The 17,316-nt window shown below is 46.3% G+C and overlaps 1 protein-coding gene across 1 annotated transcript; it reads left to right on the forward strand.

Moving 5' to 3' along the window:
- The first annotated feature begins 746 nt into the window (after positions 1-746).
- Positions 747-15,815, forward strand: LOC128338105 (acyl-CoA dehydrogenase family member 11-like). The gene is made up of 14 exons (XM_053280063.1): positions 747-1,578; positions 2,666-2,898; positions 3,137-3,236; positions 5,066-5,183; positions 6,321-6,463; positions 6,567-6,716; positions 8,479-8,573; positions 9,347-9,446; positions 10,967-11,107; positions 11,698-11,790; positions 12,913-13,020; positions 13,696-13,867; positions 14,755-14,821; positions 15,594-15,815. The coding sequence occupies exons 1-14, from the start codon at positions 1,432-1,434 to the stop codon at positions 15,718-15,720; spliced, it is 1,794 nt and encodes a 597-aa protein (XP_053136038.1). The 5' UTR covers positions 747-1,431; the 3' UTR covers positions 15,721-15,815.
- Positions 15,816-17,316: the final 1,501 nt, after the last annotated feature.

Here is a 17,316-nt window from a genome sequence, read left to right on the forward strand (position 1 = left end):
CTCTGAGGTTACTGTCCATGAAGTTGGCCTTCTTGGTGGCAGTGACATCAACAAGGCGGGTTTCCAAATTAAAGGCGCTTTCAGCTCATAAATCTACTGTATAATATCACAGGATGCTGCTCGTCTGATTCTGGACCCGTTCAGCTGCCCAAAGGTGTTTTCTGATTTTCATATGGCACAGGATGTATATCTTCCATCATTCTGTCCACATCCGACACACCCTCAAGAAAAGTTGTGGCATAAGCTGGATATACAGCGTTGCTTAAAACAATATATTGCACAATCTGCTGAATTTCGTAAGACGGACGCCCTCTTTGTGTCATATTTACCGGCATCTATGGGAGAGGCAGTATCTTCCAGGACAATTGCAAGGTGGATCAGAGCTTGCATATCTCTGGCGTATGAGACTCAAAAAGTACGACCACCTGAGCACATATGGGCTCATTCCACCTGGTCAACAGCTACGTCAGCAGCCTTCGCTACCAATGCTCCTGTTCAAGAAATATGTAAGGCGGCAGTGTGGAAGAACCCCTCCACTTTTATCAAACACTATAAGCTGGACTTATATGCCTCCGCTCAGGTGGCCTTTGGGAGGCGAGTTCTACAAGGAGTTCTTCCCCAAGAGTAGAGCAACTGGTGGGATTCCTCCAGGAGACGTACTGCTTGGGTATGTCCCAATGAGATGCCTTGATAGCAGCAACCGAGAACGGAGCATTGGTCACTTACCGTGAAGGCTTCTTCTGGTTGCTGCTGTCAAGGCATCTCAGCCCACCCAATTCTTCTTATGGATATATATAGTTTTTTCGTGCTCTACTCCAGGGGAACATATTGGGAAAATAGCAGAAAGGAGGACGCTTTATTCCTACAGACTATTTTAAGGCGATGGGTTCATGTCTGTTTTTTCCCTGTGTCATATTTTTCCTGTGTCATATTCAATTACTCTATTATATATGGTTATCTGTACCTTCTCTTACTAACTCGGCCAATAAGAACTGGGGTGGGGTTATCCCCGTCAGGCTCTATAGGCTTGTTTTTTGTTAGAATTTACATGTCCTGCCCAGGAGCATGTGACGAGGATAACTCAATGAGATGCCTTGACAGCAGCAACCAGAAGAAGCCTTCAGATGGGCCCCTTGCTAGTGCTGAACTTTCCCCCAGATATGGAACTGTTGTGAGAGGGAATAGGAGGGGCAAAAGTCCTTGTTTCTGAGTTGTTCAGCTGTCATTGCAGTTAAACCAGTGAATCTCTGGATCCAGGGGGAATGTATGTTACACCAGTAGATTAAGCTGTCTGTATGTTTTGGAGGATCTGTTCTTTCAGCTGCCAGCCCTTATGGAATCCTTTTAAGTTGGACGTGCAAACATCGATATCTGGCTATAGGCTGTAGGAGAATCTTGCTTTCTAAAGAGTGGAGCCAGCAAGCAGAAGCTATGGCTGCCTGCACTGCACAACATCCAAGAGCGCTTTTTGCCAAGACAGAAACTGTGGTCTTTTGCCAAGAACAGCCCCGGATTGGAAACCCATACCTGGAAGATGCTTTTCTTCAGGGTTACCTGAAATCGTATCTACCTTCCAAGGTCAGTCTTCTATATATTTTATAAAGTATGGGGAAAACCTATACGGGTAAACTTACTTCCCCTGATTTAAACACTTAATAATAGTATTTAATTCTTAGCATCTCCATAGACTAGGGGTTTCCCAACTTTGGGTCCCCATACATTGGACACTGTGGGTCAGAATGATGGGAGTGCTAGCCTCAAGGTTGGGACCCAAGGCTGGGAAACCCAAGTTCTATTTTTGAACTATGAGGTTAACTGGGTGACCTTGGAACAGTCTCTCTCTCCCCCCCACCCCGTCTAGCCTAACTCACAGGGCTATTGTGAGAGTAAAAGTTGGGGAAGAAGAACCATGTATGCTACTCTGAGCAACTTGGAGGAAGGGCAGGATAAAATTGTCACAGATAAATAAATAAATATAAAGCCGATCACATATGGCCAGACAAGGTGGATTCTGTCCAGAGCCACCTGCTGGGAGCATATTACACCCATTTTGAAGAGCATCAGGATCCAACTGAAGCAGGTGCTAGTTATCACCTTCAAAGCCCTTAATGGTTTGGGGCCTAGATACCTGAAGGGCTGTCTAGTGGTTCTGCTAATCCAAAAAGGTAACCAGGTGAGAATCTGTCAAAGGGGGGATGGGAGTATTCTTATGAAACACAATTCAGTGGCAATGAATAACCAACCAGCTAAACATTTGCTTTGACTTGGGCACACTGCCTAATACTGTAGTGAACTCACAGAATGAAGAACCAAAGCAGAAGAGATTAAACCATGCTGAGGCAGTTGCAGAGCTGTTGGAAGATTTTTATTCTTTGAAGGAACTTAATTTATTTGGTGACTGAAGAGATGGGGAATAAGTACGTGGATGCAAGCCCAGTTTCTGGCTCATGCATTTTCTGGAAGCCCATTTAGTGAAAAATGCTCCGTTATGTCCAGGACCTTATTAAGAATGAGCCAGAAATTTAGCCTAGAGAAGAAAGGACATCAGCCTTATATGTCAAGGCAGACAAAGAGGAAGTCAGCAGTCCTTAAAGAATGTAGCTGTCTTAGTTATCCTGAAGATGTGACTGCTTCCTGCCTCCCCTATTGTTCGCCTGTGTTGTAGGTGTTCACTGAGGTCAGTGTGGACCTTGAAAGGTTTGGGGCTCGTGTGAAGGATGAAATTGATTCCCTGGGACGAGAATGTGAGTTAACCCCACCCAAGTTGCAGCAGTTTGATGCCTGGGGACAACGCCTGGACCAAATTATAACCTGCCCAGCGTGGAAGAGGATGAAGGAGATTTCTGCTGAGGAGGGATTGATTGCTGAGGCTTATGAGCGGAAATACTCCAGCTGGAGGTAAGAAGAGGGATTCTTTCAATAATACTTGCAGCCCTGCAGGTAACCACTCCACACATCAGGGCAAATAATCCTGGAAGTGTCTATATATCTCCAGTACCATTTGAATTAGATATTCCTTGTGTGAGTTATACTGTGATACTCTATTCTAGTTGACCTCTGAAGGAAGGGTATTTTTCTTAGTATCTGTATGAACTTCCTTGGGCTTCTTGTGTTTCTGATTTGGATCCTTCAACAGCCGTGTTTACCAGATTGCCAAGTTGTACCTGTGTGCACCTTCCGCTGGACTCTTTACATGCCCCCTGGCCATGACAGACGGAGCAGCAAAAGTTATTGAGGTGAGACTCCAGCCCACTGTGTAGCAGTCAAGCTGAGGCATCACATCCCTTTTGCATGCATGGTGTGTGTGTGGGGGGAGTGTGGACTGGACTGTTTTGTTTATTTATTTGAGACATTTAATATACTGCCCACTCCGAAGACTCCAGGCCCACTCGGAGTTTTAGACTGTTTATGTGGATTTTGGGACATAGTTTTATTTTGTGTTCAAATTGCCTTGGAAAACTTTGCAGCAAAAAGATGGGATATAACATTTAAATTAAATGAATAACCTAGACTAAAACAATGGTTCAGATCTAGGGTGCTGCTTCCAAAATAAACCACTGCAGATTATAAATGTTACCTCTTGTATTGCCAAATTTTGTGCCATTGCATACAAGATTCGTCAAGTAGTGCTGAAGGCTCCCCCTATCAGATAGGTAAGGATGTGTCCCTGGCTTAGGCAAACTTCTTTTATCTGAATGTAATCAGGACAACTGACAGACTGTACCAACTGCATCAAATGTAAGTTCTGTACTATAATGCTGAAAATTGGTCAAATGCCGCAATAAAGATATTAAATTCTTAAAACAAGCCACTGTAACCATATTCATCTTCCCATCTCCCCCTCCCCGCCCGCACCAAATCACTCACAAGAAGACCCCACAGAGCCATAAGTACATTCTTCATGACACTTTAAAATGTCATAGCCTCTCCATTAATTCTCTCTTCCATCACTGGGCTCATCTTCTTCATCTCCTAATTGAAGAATGCGGCCATCCTTTGAACCCTATATCTGCACTGCAAACTTAGAAGATTTTCATATCACTTTGATGAATTTGGCAAACGAACACACACCAAACCCAACGAATCCTGGGTATTCTATTTTAGTGGGGTAATGAGAATTCTTTGTGAAAGACCCTTAGCCCTGTCTCCATACAGACATGCAGTTTCCAGCGCTCTCCGGGAATTACTACTGCTTTGAAAAGATGGACATAACTGTGTTGATAGTCTGGATATAACACTGTTCTTCAAGGAGGCAGAGGACCAGTCAGCCCTCTGGGCAGTAAGACATTTTCAAGAGCTGAGGAATCTTTCTGCAGGCATTTGAGTAAAGTTCAGTCTAAAGGGAATGTGAACAGCCAGAAATGCTGAAAGCAGCAACTGAAGGCCATGGACTCCCACTTTTAGCCTGCTTGCTTTTTGTGAAAACAGAAGCTGCCTAACACAGAAGATAGGAAACTGATAAAGAGAGCGCTGTGGTTCACTGGCGAGAGAGAGCTGGGTTGGAAGTTTTCCAACCCCACTGCTTAAGTGGGCAAAGAGAACTCACCAGGTAGTTTTGTGGCAGGCAGATCACTGACTCTGAAGCTCACTTGCAGAACCTTTCCTAGAACTGCTCTAGATGGTTGCCTTCCCCACAATGAAAATTCCAAAAAGGGTGGAGATGGAAGAGGTCCGCCATGGAGAGGAGAGAAGTTGGTACCACCTGTGCTGATCTTGCTAGTCAATTCAGCACAGTAGCAATCAGTGCAGGGGTGATCAGACACAACCTTGTGTGCCTTGTGTCAAGTATATGAATTCAGCACATCCAGTGCTTGTAGTCTCCTAAAGCTTCGATGAAGCCTCCCCCACCCACACCCGGTGAGATCGTGGGGCCATCTGAAATAGTAATTAGACCTGCTGGGTATTCTGAAATCTTTCCATCATTCTGCTCAGTGTCAGTATGTCACTCCCACGGCCCTTGACAATGGTTATCCCACTTAAGATACCGAGGCTTGATTTTTGGACGCTTCCACTTCTAAGGAAATCCTCATTGTTCTCCCATCTCTCTTCCCTGCGATTCCCACAGTCCTTGGGTATCCCCAGGCCATTAGAAGAAGCCTATAGCCGCCTGACATCACGTGATGCCAGAAAGTTCTGGACCTCTGGCCAGTGGATGACTGAACGCAGAGGGGGCTCTGATGTTGGTAAGCATGCCAGAAAGCAGAAAGACTTGTCCACCAAGCCCTGCCTCTCAGCTTCTCCGCAAATATAAACCGTATTAACCAAAGAGACAGGATTTGGGTGGATGTTTTAATTTGCCTTTGTAGTTTTTTAAGATCGTGTTTTATGTTGTTTTTTATACTGATTTCTTTGGGTACTTCCACACTCTAAAGAAGCACACCTTAGCGTTTAGCTTTTCACACTATTAGCTGGAAGTGGAATTAAGAATCTCCACACAGCACATAATAACTAGTTATCACCCTTCCCCATGGCCAAAATTCTATAATGTTTATTCAGAAGCAAGGTCACTTCAGCAAAGAGCCTTTCAGTGCTAACTGAATGACCCCTCTTTCAGGTTCAGGGATTAGTGCAGAATAGTCTCTTTGAACTGCCCCAATGGGTCCATTTATTTTTCCACTGGGAGAGAGGGAAGGCTTTAATGATTCTTTCCCTCTCTCTCCCCCCCCCCATTTTTAATAGAAAAATATGTACCACAAATTGTGCTATTTCGCTATATGAGAGAGAGAGAGAGAGAGAGAAGAAATTAGTAACAAGGGCAGTTCAGAGAGGCTATCCAAGGGGTGTTCAGAGACTCTTCAGCACTAATCCCCTGGAGGAGGGCAGCTGCACTTAACAGGAAAGCAATAAGACTGCATAAATCTGCATCGAGCATCTTTTCAAGGCACGGGAGCCCTGAAAGGCCTCAATGGGGCTTGGTCTCCACAGCTGCTGTAAAGATTGAGTGAGCAAAGCCTGAAAACCTCACAGAAAAGGGCCAGTGTTGAAGCATCCTTCATTAGCAATATACTCGTCCCATGTACTGCTTTTCTATCTTATTTTATCTGAATGTGGTGTTGCTTTGTGTATCCATGTACAGAAAAGCAAACAAGAAATCTATAAATAAACAGCAACTTGCTTAAAACCATACAATGATCCAGTTGTGGTGGTGAAATTTGGATCTCAAGAGTCTCTGCCAGTGGACCTCGTTTCTTCTGGCCCGGCAACATTCGTTATTGTTACATGTGATTAGACACCAAACCACTTTCTTGCTAGTGCTGCTTTGTTGTTTGTCCATGACAAAGATCCTTCAGCAGCCCAAATCCTGTGTTTTTTGCTTGCAGCAAATGGCACTGAGACGGTGGCCCGAAAGCTGCCTGATGGCACCTACAGCCTCCATGGCTTGAAATGGTTCACATCAGCTACAGATTCAGACATGACTCTGACGCTGGCAAGGATCATGACTGCTGAAGGGCAAGTAGAACAGGTCGGTCTCCCTAAGCAGGAAAGTATCTTGCCTTGTCCTCATTCCAGCTCCAGCCTCCTTGTTACCAACAGTCAGTGTTCCTCACCTCTCTCTCTGGCTCCAGGGCTCCAGAGGCCTTTCCCTGTTCTATTTGCAAGTGCGTGATGAAAACGGGAAGCTGAACGGGATTGAGATACAGCGGCTAAAGGAGAAACTGGGCACGAAGCCAGTGCCAACTGCCGAGCTGGCCTTAGATGGAGCGCGGGCACATCGGGTAAGCAGCATGAGGGGTGCTGGTGATCATGGTGAGCCCTAAAGCTTCATCTCATGGACAAGGAAGGTGCTTGTGGGCAGGGCAGGTGTTAGAGAAAGTATGGAATGGGTGTGATAGTTCAGTTTTTATCCCAAAGGCTATGCATGGGTTACATCATTGTGGCTGGTCCGTTCCCGCCAGTGTTTGTACCCTTTCCTTCAGTTTTCAAGCATGCATGGGCCTGATATCCTGAGCTTAGAACAGAGATGTCATCAGTAAGAAAGGGAAATAAGTTCTGAGGAAACCCAAATAAGAGTGCCATCATGACTGTCCATGTCAGTAAGTCTGGCATCAGCAGAAAACCAAATATGCTTGACTGGCACCTCAAAGTTGGGAGATGGGCCTGACTGACAGTTGAGAGGAACCTTTCGGAATATCAGAAGTATCATAGATGTGTGCCAGTAAAATCCTGGAACTGCTTCTTAGGATATATCAAATCACAGAAAGCACAAGCATTATCAGTATAAATGAGTGTATAAAAGTTCATGAATATCAACGATCAGGGTCACCACTTTCTACAGGCACCTTTGGATGTCTTGTGGAGGTTGGTCATCATTCCCTAGCAAACATCGTGCGATGAGAGCGTCTTAATATGTTGTGGGCTGGTTGTTAGCCAGTGTGACTTGGGCACTGTCTGTCTCAGTTACGTCTGTCATTGCTGGTTTGTATCTTTTGTTGTTTGTCTAATCTACCAATGCAACTGCTATGCTGGAATTGGTAAGCTCTTAGTAAACTTTTAAAATTGTATTTCTGAGTTCGTGCTTCATCTCCCATTCAGTGGACAACCAACTAGGACAGCCAACCAACTAGGACAGCCAAGCTCTAGCTGGGCAAGACTGAGAGGGGGAAACTAATATATTAAACAAGGGAATTTACACACAACTTTCCAACACAGGGCAGGTCTTTGTGAATGGCTGCCATCCCAGAGTGGAACCTGATCCTGAGAACGTCAGGAAAAGCCAATTGCTGGTAGAACGGTGCATGTAGAGGTGTGAGTGAGGCCTGGTGGGACACTCTGGAAAGCAGAGGAAGGCTTCAACATCCCACACAGGCTCTTGATACTTTCCTTAGGGCAGGTACTCCATGGACCCTGCTGCCCTATGGCCCACCTGTCCCTATTTCCATGCCCTCCTGCTTCCATCGCACAGTTTGTTGCCAAAGGAGTACATTCATTCTCAACCAACAATTTATTTGAAGACTTCCACTTTCCCATTCCTTCCTTTTATGGCATATACTGTAAGCCACTCTCCCTCTCCTCTTCCTGGATCTTGAAAGTAGTGCAAAAGAATGCATATCTGTGCACATGTGTTTAATCGGCATATTTCCTGACTGCAGAATTCGTTGCAGAGTTCCCACTACTCCTTGCTTATGCATTATGTCCAGGGGAAAAGTTAATAGTAATCCCTGCTAACTGGGCACCTCTTAAAGTGGTGAGTTTCTTATATTTAGCAGACGGAGTGAGCAACTGTCTCTACTGAGCCCAGCGTAGCATCCTTTCAGTGGCTGTTGTTTGGGGTCTCCTCCTGGGACAGTACCATTGTCTCCTACCCATTTGCAGTGTAAATGGCTTTGAGAGCTTTTTTTGTTGAACAGTAGTACACATATTTTCATAACAGTGATCAACTGCTTCTATGCCCCTGAAAGATAGTCTACGTGTCCCAACTGCCACTCAGTCTTGGAACTTCCAGAGCTAATTCTAGCTGTTACTTTTTGAGACTTCCAGATCTCCACAGAGGGCCAAGGTGTGGCCTCCATTGCCAACATGCTAACCATCACCAGGGTCCATAATGTCGTCTCTGCAGTTGCTTACATGAAAAGGTGATTGCACTTCCTTGGATCCTCTGGGCAGGACTCTGGGGGTGGTTATGGTGATGTGGAGTCATGCTCTCATCCAAGAGAGTGTTTAAGCCAAACGAAGTTGGCCGTGAAATGTTAATGCTGGGAACCCAAGGTAGACCTTCCTGGCTACTGAATCATGGTAATGTCTCAGAATCAATTTTCTAGTTGTGTGCATAAAATGAAGGCCTGTGTTCAACTCAACCCCCTTGCAAAGGAATAGCTGCAGCCCGTTCTTCCCTTCCTTGTGCTGTAAGATTGGGAATCGACTAGGAGATCCATTTGGAGAAACAGAATATGGTTCTAGAATATTAGTTGCAAGCTTCAGCCAACAGGAGCAATGACGCCAGAAACCCACAAATACAGGGCACTCAAGTTCTGCAATAACCGGAAGCTGCCTAAGGCAGTGGGTTGAATGCCATGGAGGTGGAGGGTGGCAAACTGAGATACAGTCTGATGCCCCCCAGGGCACCATTCAGTGGGAAGTTTCCCAACACAAGCCACATATTTTACAAATGAACAGGGGATGGCCAGTGGACTGTACCTGATCAGAGTGTCTGGGTGGTGGGTGCCATTCTATTTCCCTCCTTGAGCACGAAAATATCTTGGGCCAGCCCTGCAGCTGTCCAATGCAGCCTCCGTAGCCCAACAAGAAAGTGTGTGGCACTGGCGAGTTCACACGGTAAGGGAGGCGAGCATGGAAGGCATCTGCTCACACTTCCATCTTCACGGACTGGCCTTGTCTCTGTCCCCAGGATGATCCAGATGGCAAGGGACTATGCCACCAAGAGGAAAGCTTTTGGAAAGGCCCTGAAGGAGCACCCCTTGCATATGCAGACCTTGGCGCGAATGGAGGTGAGCATTTGGAGGGGCTGGTCATAAGGACAGGTGTTCACATCCTTGGGCCTCCAGCTGCTAAACTACAACTCCCATGATGCCTGACCAAAATGGCTGTCAGCCCCTTGGCTGGGCACTGTGCGAGTTGTAGTCCAACCACAGCTGGGAATCCCTGTCAGAGGATGCGGTCTTCATCATACAGGAAGCTGGCTGAGGGCCGGTTTGGAACTGCTTAGTCTGCACCCCCACCCAGCCACTTGTAGTGATAAGGCACTTGCTGTTGGTTCCTGCGTTCTTTCCTCCTCCCCTGCTGGCAGAGACACCTCTCTCTAATTGCATGGGGATAGCGATTCATCCAAGCCGTCTCTCTGCATGTGCTAGAAATATGACAGGAACCTAGAATACTACGGGAAGCTGCCTTATACGAAGTCAGACCCTTGGTCCATCTAGCTCAATATTGTCTACACTGACTGGCAGCGGCTCTCCAAGGGTTCAGGCAGGAGCCTTTTCTAGCCTTACGTGAGATGCTGCCAGAGAGAGAACATTCAGAACCCCCTGTCCTCACCTGCACGCTGTATTCACAAAACATGCATGTCATCACGTCATGGGCTGAGCAGATGAAGTATCATCTGAAGTGGCTCTGGGACTGCGAGACTGGTGTAGTATAGCGGCTAAGAGCATGAGCAGTGAACCAGTCTCTGGTTCAAATTTTGCCTCTGTCATGTATGTTTCAGCCCCTGCTAACCATATCCGAGATATTATTCCACTGTACAGGGCTGTTATGAGAATTACTGAGATGATTTATATGAAGCACTACTACTCCCATTCACATTTCCCCAGAGGCATCTGGTGGGCCACTGTGTGAAACAGGAGGCTGGACTAGATAGGCCTGCTTGTGCCGGATCCAGCAGGGCTGTTATGTTCTGACTAGAAAGTTCTAAGGACATACATTTACAACAGAAAGGACGGGCTGTAAATGCCAATAGACACAGAACAGAAAATTCAGAGCGCAAGAAAGTCGAGGCCCCATTCAGTGACATCAGAGGAAGCTGCCATATACTGAGTCAGACCCTTGGCCCATCTAGCTCAGTACTGTCTACCCAGACTGGCAGCAGCAACTTCTCCAAGGCTGCAGGCAGGAGTCTCTCTCAGCCCTGTCTTGGAGATGCCACCAGGGAGGGAACTTGTAACATGCAGATGCTCTTCCCTGAAGGATCTTATCCTGAGCGGAATATCTTACAGTGCTCACATGTCTCCCATTCACATGCAAAACAGGGTAGACCCTGCTCAGCAAAGGGGAAAATTCATGCTTGCTACCACAAGACATCTTACACTGTCTTAGAAACCTTTCCCTCTATTAAGTGACCAGTACGTGGTTTTAATTTAAAATCAACAACACACACACACACACACACACACCACCAGATTTATAGTTTTAGTCTTTGGGTCCATCTGAGCAATCCTATTTGGTTCTCTGGTCTAGTTCTAATTACTGTAACAAAAAACAAACTCCTCAAAGTTTTTTCTGGTTGGTGCAGGTGCAAGCCAGAGGGGCCTTCCTCCTGCTGATGGAGATAGCCAGGCTGCTTGGGCTAGAAGAAACCAGCATGGCTACTACCCAGGACCTGCACATGCTTAGGCTGCTGACGCCCCTTGCAAAGCTTTACACGGCGAAACAGGTAGTGCTGCAAAAGGCCTAACACTAGGGACTGCATACGGTGGGTGAACATTCTCTGAGGCATGGAGGAGCAAGAGGCTGATGAGTAAGGAGGGAGGAAGCAAAAGGTCTGATTATTTCAAGGTGTGGTGGCTTTGAAATGATAGTAACATTTCCAGCACTGGGCAAAAGATTCTGGTAATCCCCAGTAATGAGTGTGGCCATATGGACCGAGTTGGGGACCAAATGTACTCCCCAAATACTACACCTCAGGCCTTCTCCTGCCTGGGCTTCTACCCTAGGATGCCTCAGTGCTCACCTTGGATTCTGGTTTTCAACAAACCTTGCCTGCCTCCTTGCTATAAAACTTCATTTCCGTCCCCATGACGCTGAAACAAATTTAGACCCTGCATGGTAGGAGGGCAGGACTGTGCCCATCCCATCTCCACAGGTGGCTCCTTCCTGGGTCTATCCATGGTAGGTGCCACCTACATTAAACCAGGTAATGGCAGGTGAGTCAAACGCACCTAGCTGTTAAAACTGGCAGAGGCAGGCTGGGATCAGGGGCGGGATCTACAGCCACTGTATGCCCATCATAGTTGTACATTGCAGGCTGTTGCTGTTACCTCGGAAGGGCTGGAGTGTTTTGGAGGGCAGGGCTACATGGAAGATACAGGTCTGCCAGCTGTTTTCCGAGATGCCCAGGTAAGGAAATGCTATCAGTGTCACAGGATATTTCCCCTTGCACTCTTCTTTTAACAGCCTCTAAAAATACTAAGGGAGCTGGGAAGAGAAGGAAAACAAAAATCTGCTTTGTGGCTTCAAGGTGTTCATTCTCTCTTGCCAGTGTTGTAGAATCACTAGCCCAGCTTCCAGAACCTGCAGTCTGGAATCCATTCCAGAGGGAGAGCCCTGTTCAGTCTGCTGCGGCAAAAGCAGAAAGGCTATGACCACTGTTCCCTCTAGCCTAAGGCGTACGCTCACAAGTTTTTGGATGTCCGCTCAGTTCATTTTAGATCTCTCTCAGGTTGAATCAGAGAGGCCCCACTCTGAATGCAGGTGTGCACACAGTACCTTGATACAGCTGCCCAGAACAAAACTCCTTTCACACAGAGATGAGAAAAATTAGAGGGACCATTGGCTATGACCCCTTAAAGAGGAACAGACTTGCATTTTTATTATGTTTTTTTTTTAAATGTTATAACACAGTTTTTAACATTGTGTTAAATTTTAAATCATTGTTTTAATTTGTATTTTTACAGTGTGTCTGTGTGTGTGTTAAATAAATGAATAGGTCTGCTCAGAAATCAGCAGCAGACCCTGTGCCAATCACTGCCCCCCTGACCCATCCCAGTCTCTTCCCCATGGGGTTCCGGACCCATGTTTACCTTACTAACTGTAGTCTGGAACACCACGGAGTTAAAGTAGTGGGTGGAGGGAGTGTGAGGGAAAGCAGAGTGTGACAGGAAAAGGGTCAAGCACTCCCTTCATCCTGCCTCTTTCAAATGAAAAATGTCCCTTTCCAAGAGTGGAAGGGATTGTTGGGGCTTCTCTGCACAACACCTGCAATGCAGCCTCTTATTTGGCCCTGAGCATTTCCCTTTCCCACTGTATGGATGTCTGGACAGATTCCTGCAAAATGAAAGCGTTCTCATAAGGACTGACCCATAGTTGTTCCTACTCTTCCATCCCTGACTAGTGCAATCCCTTAAGTTCTTTCAGCATGATGTCCTTTGGCCACCTTTTTGCTGGACAAGAGCCCCCCTTTTCCAAATCAACCCACCTGACATGGATTTCTCTGGCTCCGTACCTTTCTTTCCACCACAGGTGATGACAATCTGGGAAGGGACGACCAATATCCTCTCGCTGGACGTCCTGCGCTCCCTTGTCAAGAGCCAAGGGAAAGTGTTGGATGCGTTTCTCTCTTCAGCCCAGGTCAGCACTCTGTAAGCACAGATCCTGCAGTTCTGCCTCCCCAGAGGGCCACTGGCCACTCCTGCACATGCTGAGAATGCAAACGGAAACTTGGACGTCAGAGGTCTTTGCTGGTACTGAGGTGGCGGCTGCTCCACCTGACTGGCCTGGTGCAGCAAGAGGGTTGGCCTTTTGCAGGGGACAGAAACGCCCATCTCCTTGTTTCTGGGCGGTTGCGGCCACCAGTCAGGGCATTCATCTTCTACCTTCAACTGCCTTTATTTCATGCAAGTCTCTCTTGAGGGGAGAACTTCTAGATCAGGGATTCTCAACGCTGGATCCTTAGATGTTATTGGACTTCAACTCCCATAATTCCCAGCTAGTGTCCTTTGGCTAGGGATTATGGGAGTTGAAGTCCAATAACATCTGGGGACCCAACACTGAGAATCTCTGTCGTAGATCTAAGGAAGCTGGGCTGCTGCACACATCCTCTTGCTGTCTTCTGTGTAGGGAGGGTCCTTCACCACTGCTTGGAACAGGAACTTTCAGGAAACTGATGGGTGGGAAGATGTGATGCTGGGATCTCTTCGATGGCTGGGATGCAGCCAGTACCTTCTGACAAAAATGGCCAGTCGTTCTTCTGAGCTAGATAGATGGCCAACACACACGCAATTTATCTAACTTGTTTCCTTGCAGGCCAAACTGGAAGTGGCTTCCAGCTTTTCTGAACTGGAACCCGAGGTGCAAATGGCTCAGAATGCTCTCCATAAGCTTGGACAGTTCATTCAGAAAATGAGCTCAAAGGGGGAGGCCGGGATGCAGCTGGCGGCAAGAGACTTTGCCTACACTCTAGCCCGGATCTATGGAGGTAATGAAAAAGAATCCCTCTGCTGGCTGACAGAATGGTTCAGGGTGAATTGTAATCTGTATAAGAGTTGCTGCTTTGTGGGCTTTGCATGATGGCCACCTGACCCAACGCAGCATTCTGAATTTGAACTCATGATGAAAAAGTGGCAGGGATCTTGACTGAACACACATCCACATAACAAGGGACTCTCCTCAGGGCAGATGTGAAAACACCATCAAGGGAATCAGGCAGAGTTTCTTGGGGAAAACAAAAAACCTAACCACTAGAAACAGACATTTCCAGGGGCGAACATAAGTCAAATCAATAGGTACAAAATGTGTTTGTTCCTAGAGCAACAGGTTTTTCTGCATTGCTCAGTACAGATGACACATTCTGTAACATATGTATTGTAGCACAGCAAGAGGGTAGTGTCCACCAATCGAAACTGAAAAGGTGTAAGAGAATGGGTGCAAAATCAACTTTATTGGGCATTCAAGTTAGAATGGGCTTATTTTTATGCAGATGAAGTTTCCTATAAACGTAATGACTTCTGATGATGACCTGGTAGAGACACATAATCCATTCTTGCCATTTAAGAAAGACAACAGCTTCCTAGTACCTGCCATGACTAGTTCCATCAATCCTATCCTTCAAGCTCAAGGAATCAATTTTGGCAGAGATATCAAGCAAGGAGGGACACATTCACGAGGCAGAAAGAGGGTAATGGTACCAGTGGTACATGTGCATGGCTCATAAGTTCATAATCTACAGTACCTGTAGATCCTTGGACCACAAAGGCCCCTACACAGCAGACACAGAAATGGGGCAAGTGGTCGGTTTCTGTAGTAGGTGTGATGCACTATGATGATAGCAGCTCAGGAATATTGATGGCTATTTGTTTCACACAGGAGTGCTTTTACTGGAACATGCTGCCAGGCCCAATGCTTCCGCCGCAGACATCTTCACTGCTCACAGGTACTGAATATGTTTAACCCCCAACCCTAGAAGTAATGGGCTGAGCAGCTCTGATGTCACAAAATATTCCACCACACTTTAACTGCTGAAGGCAGAAGATGGACTGTTTGAAGCTGATGCATCTGTTGAGGAAGGCCAGTTTGTTGGTTAGGACAAAAAGCAAGCCAAGAGGCAGAAGGGTGTGTGTGCTGGATTGGGAACAATGGCTGAGAACCACAATGACTGTATTTACTTGAATACAGGATGACCCTGAATCTAAGATGAACCCCTTCGATATATGGGTTAAATATAGGTTATACTCTTTATCCAAAAGGAAGAGGACCCTGAATTTAAGATGAACCCTCCAAACTTTAACATCAAAGAATTGGGGGGGGCGGGGACTAGTCTTGGATTCAGGTAAATACAGGAAGAACTGTGGGCTGCACAGAAAGTTGTGGGAAGATGTTAAGGGATGAATGTGGCTAAATCTCATGCTCCAGTTCAAAAGAACTAGCCAACAGTTTGGCTGCAGGTTTCTTAGTTTTCTAGAGATTGTGCGTGATCATCGGGCTCTAGAAGTTGGGTGGCAGAGCAGATGCTATCAGCTCTCCCCAGCAGACGTCATTATGACAAGGGATGGTGCTGTGCCCCAAGACACATCAGTTCACAAGGAACTTTGTCTCGCAGATAGTTACCCGCAGTCAAAAGAAGCTGAAATGCACAGAGTATAAAATTGGCTTTCCAGTTTCAGTTTAAACAGGATACATACAAAATGTTACTGCCTTTCCAACAGGTGGTGTCACCAAGATCTCTGCCCTGTAGACCAAGAAGACAAAGCTGGCTCTTATGGTACTCAAGCAGCTTCTTTGAACACCTCTTTGGTCTATGATGTAAACCCAATTCTGAAAGGAAAACTGTGACGATCAAGATGGTGACAGATTCCATGTGGTGGGTTTTGAATGGGCACTGTGTGCAAAACTGTACTGCTCAACGGTAAAGTAACTCTGAAAGTTTAGGTGCATGGAGTGCTTCCCTCTGTACAACCCTAAGCAGTTCTTCTTCAAAAGAAGCCGTTAAAGAGAACTTGCCCCAAACATATGAAATAAGTTTCAGTTAGGCAGAAAGGTCGTACAAATGTAATCAACTGCATAGGGCAGAAGTCTCAAGTGTTGTCTTCCTCCCCCCACCCCCTCCTCTCTCTCTCACACACTCACACACTTGTGAATCTGATCATGCAGTTCCATCTGTCTTCACAACACACCTTAATTGTGATGAATGGGCTATCGTGATGCAACAGGACTTCACAGCTTGGCAATTATTTCGTATAAGTTGCACAAAAATTTATCCTAGAGTCAGTCACACCACATCCAGGGTTATTTCTCGAACCTTCTGTTTGATTTCAAGTAGCATTTGGAATTTTTTGTTTAATTCCAACAACTACAATTAATTGGATTCAGGAGTATAAAACAGAAGCACACATTCCTTCAGGTAACTGCCTTTGAGTCGCATCCCTTTCTCATTTAACCACATGCATTTGCTCAAGCCCCTTCTTTTAAAGGGAACAATTTAATTCCAATGCAATGCAATTGTACTGGGCTGTATTTATAAACTCAAATTGTGCAGAAAGAGCAAAACATGTTTTGAAACTATTTAGGTTTAGCAACCAATGCTAATAGCAATGAGTGAAGCCTCCACGTTCAGAGGCAGTGCACCTACACTGAATGCTAATTACTGAGGGGGAAGCAACATCGGAGGATAACCTCCAGGCACTGAAGAGAATGAACATTCATGGTAGATTTTTTCTTATCCAAGGAGAGGCTAACGCAGAGGCTCCCAGCCCTTTTAACAGGTGTGCCCCTTCTCCCACAAATGCTTCAGCTCATAGAACATTTTGTATCACACATTTAAATGTTACAATTACTCATAAGCAGCCTTTTTGAGACAAGTTGACTTGCCCTATTAATTTCAACAGGAGTGTTCAGTGCTAATTTCCTGAAGCCTGTAGGTCAGGCTGAGGGGAGGGGTATGCTGAGCTTCAGCACATAACGAGCCACTCAGGAGCAGAGGAGGAAGGTCTTCACCCATGTCCTCCCTCCCTTTCTGCCGCAGACACATCACTGAGGAGGCGTCAAGGCAGTGATCCTCAGATGGGGAACAAAGAGCCTAACTGCTGTGTGGGGATGCAGAAGGGCCCTGAGTACCTCTATGGGGAGCCCCTGTGCTAAAGGAACTGGTCTGCTCGTTCAGCCATTCAATGGGAAAGGGGAAGCAGGAGAGCATCAGCTAGCCCTACACTCCGTGCCAAGAGCTCAGTGTGTGCCAGTTGGTCTTGCCTCCTGCATCCAGATGTCGCATCCATCCATGGCTTGTCTGCAGAGGCAAGTGCTGAACTCCTTGAGCTCAGTGTTTACCGCCTTGTCTCTGTAGAGAAACACTTCTTGGCCATGGCCAAGGAACACACTGGTGTGGGATTTGGGGCTAGCTGGTGCTCTCCCTGTGGCAGGAGTACTTGCAGA

The sequence above is a fragment of the Hemicordylus capensis genome, chromosome 15, assembly GCF_027244095.1.
Source record: "Hemicordylus capensis ecotype Gifberg chromosome 15, rHemCap1.1.pri, whole genome shotgun sequence".
In the NCBI taxonomy this organism is placed as follows: Eukaryota; Metazoa; Chordata; class Lepidosauria; order Squamata; family Cordylidae; genus Hemicordylus; species Hemicordylus capensis.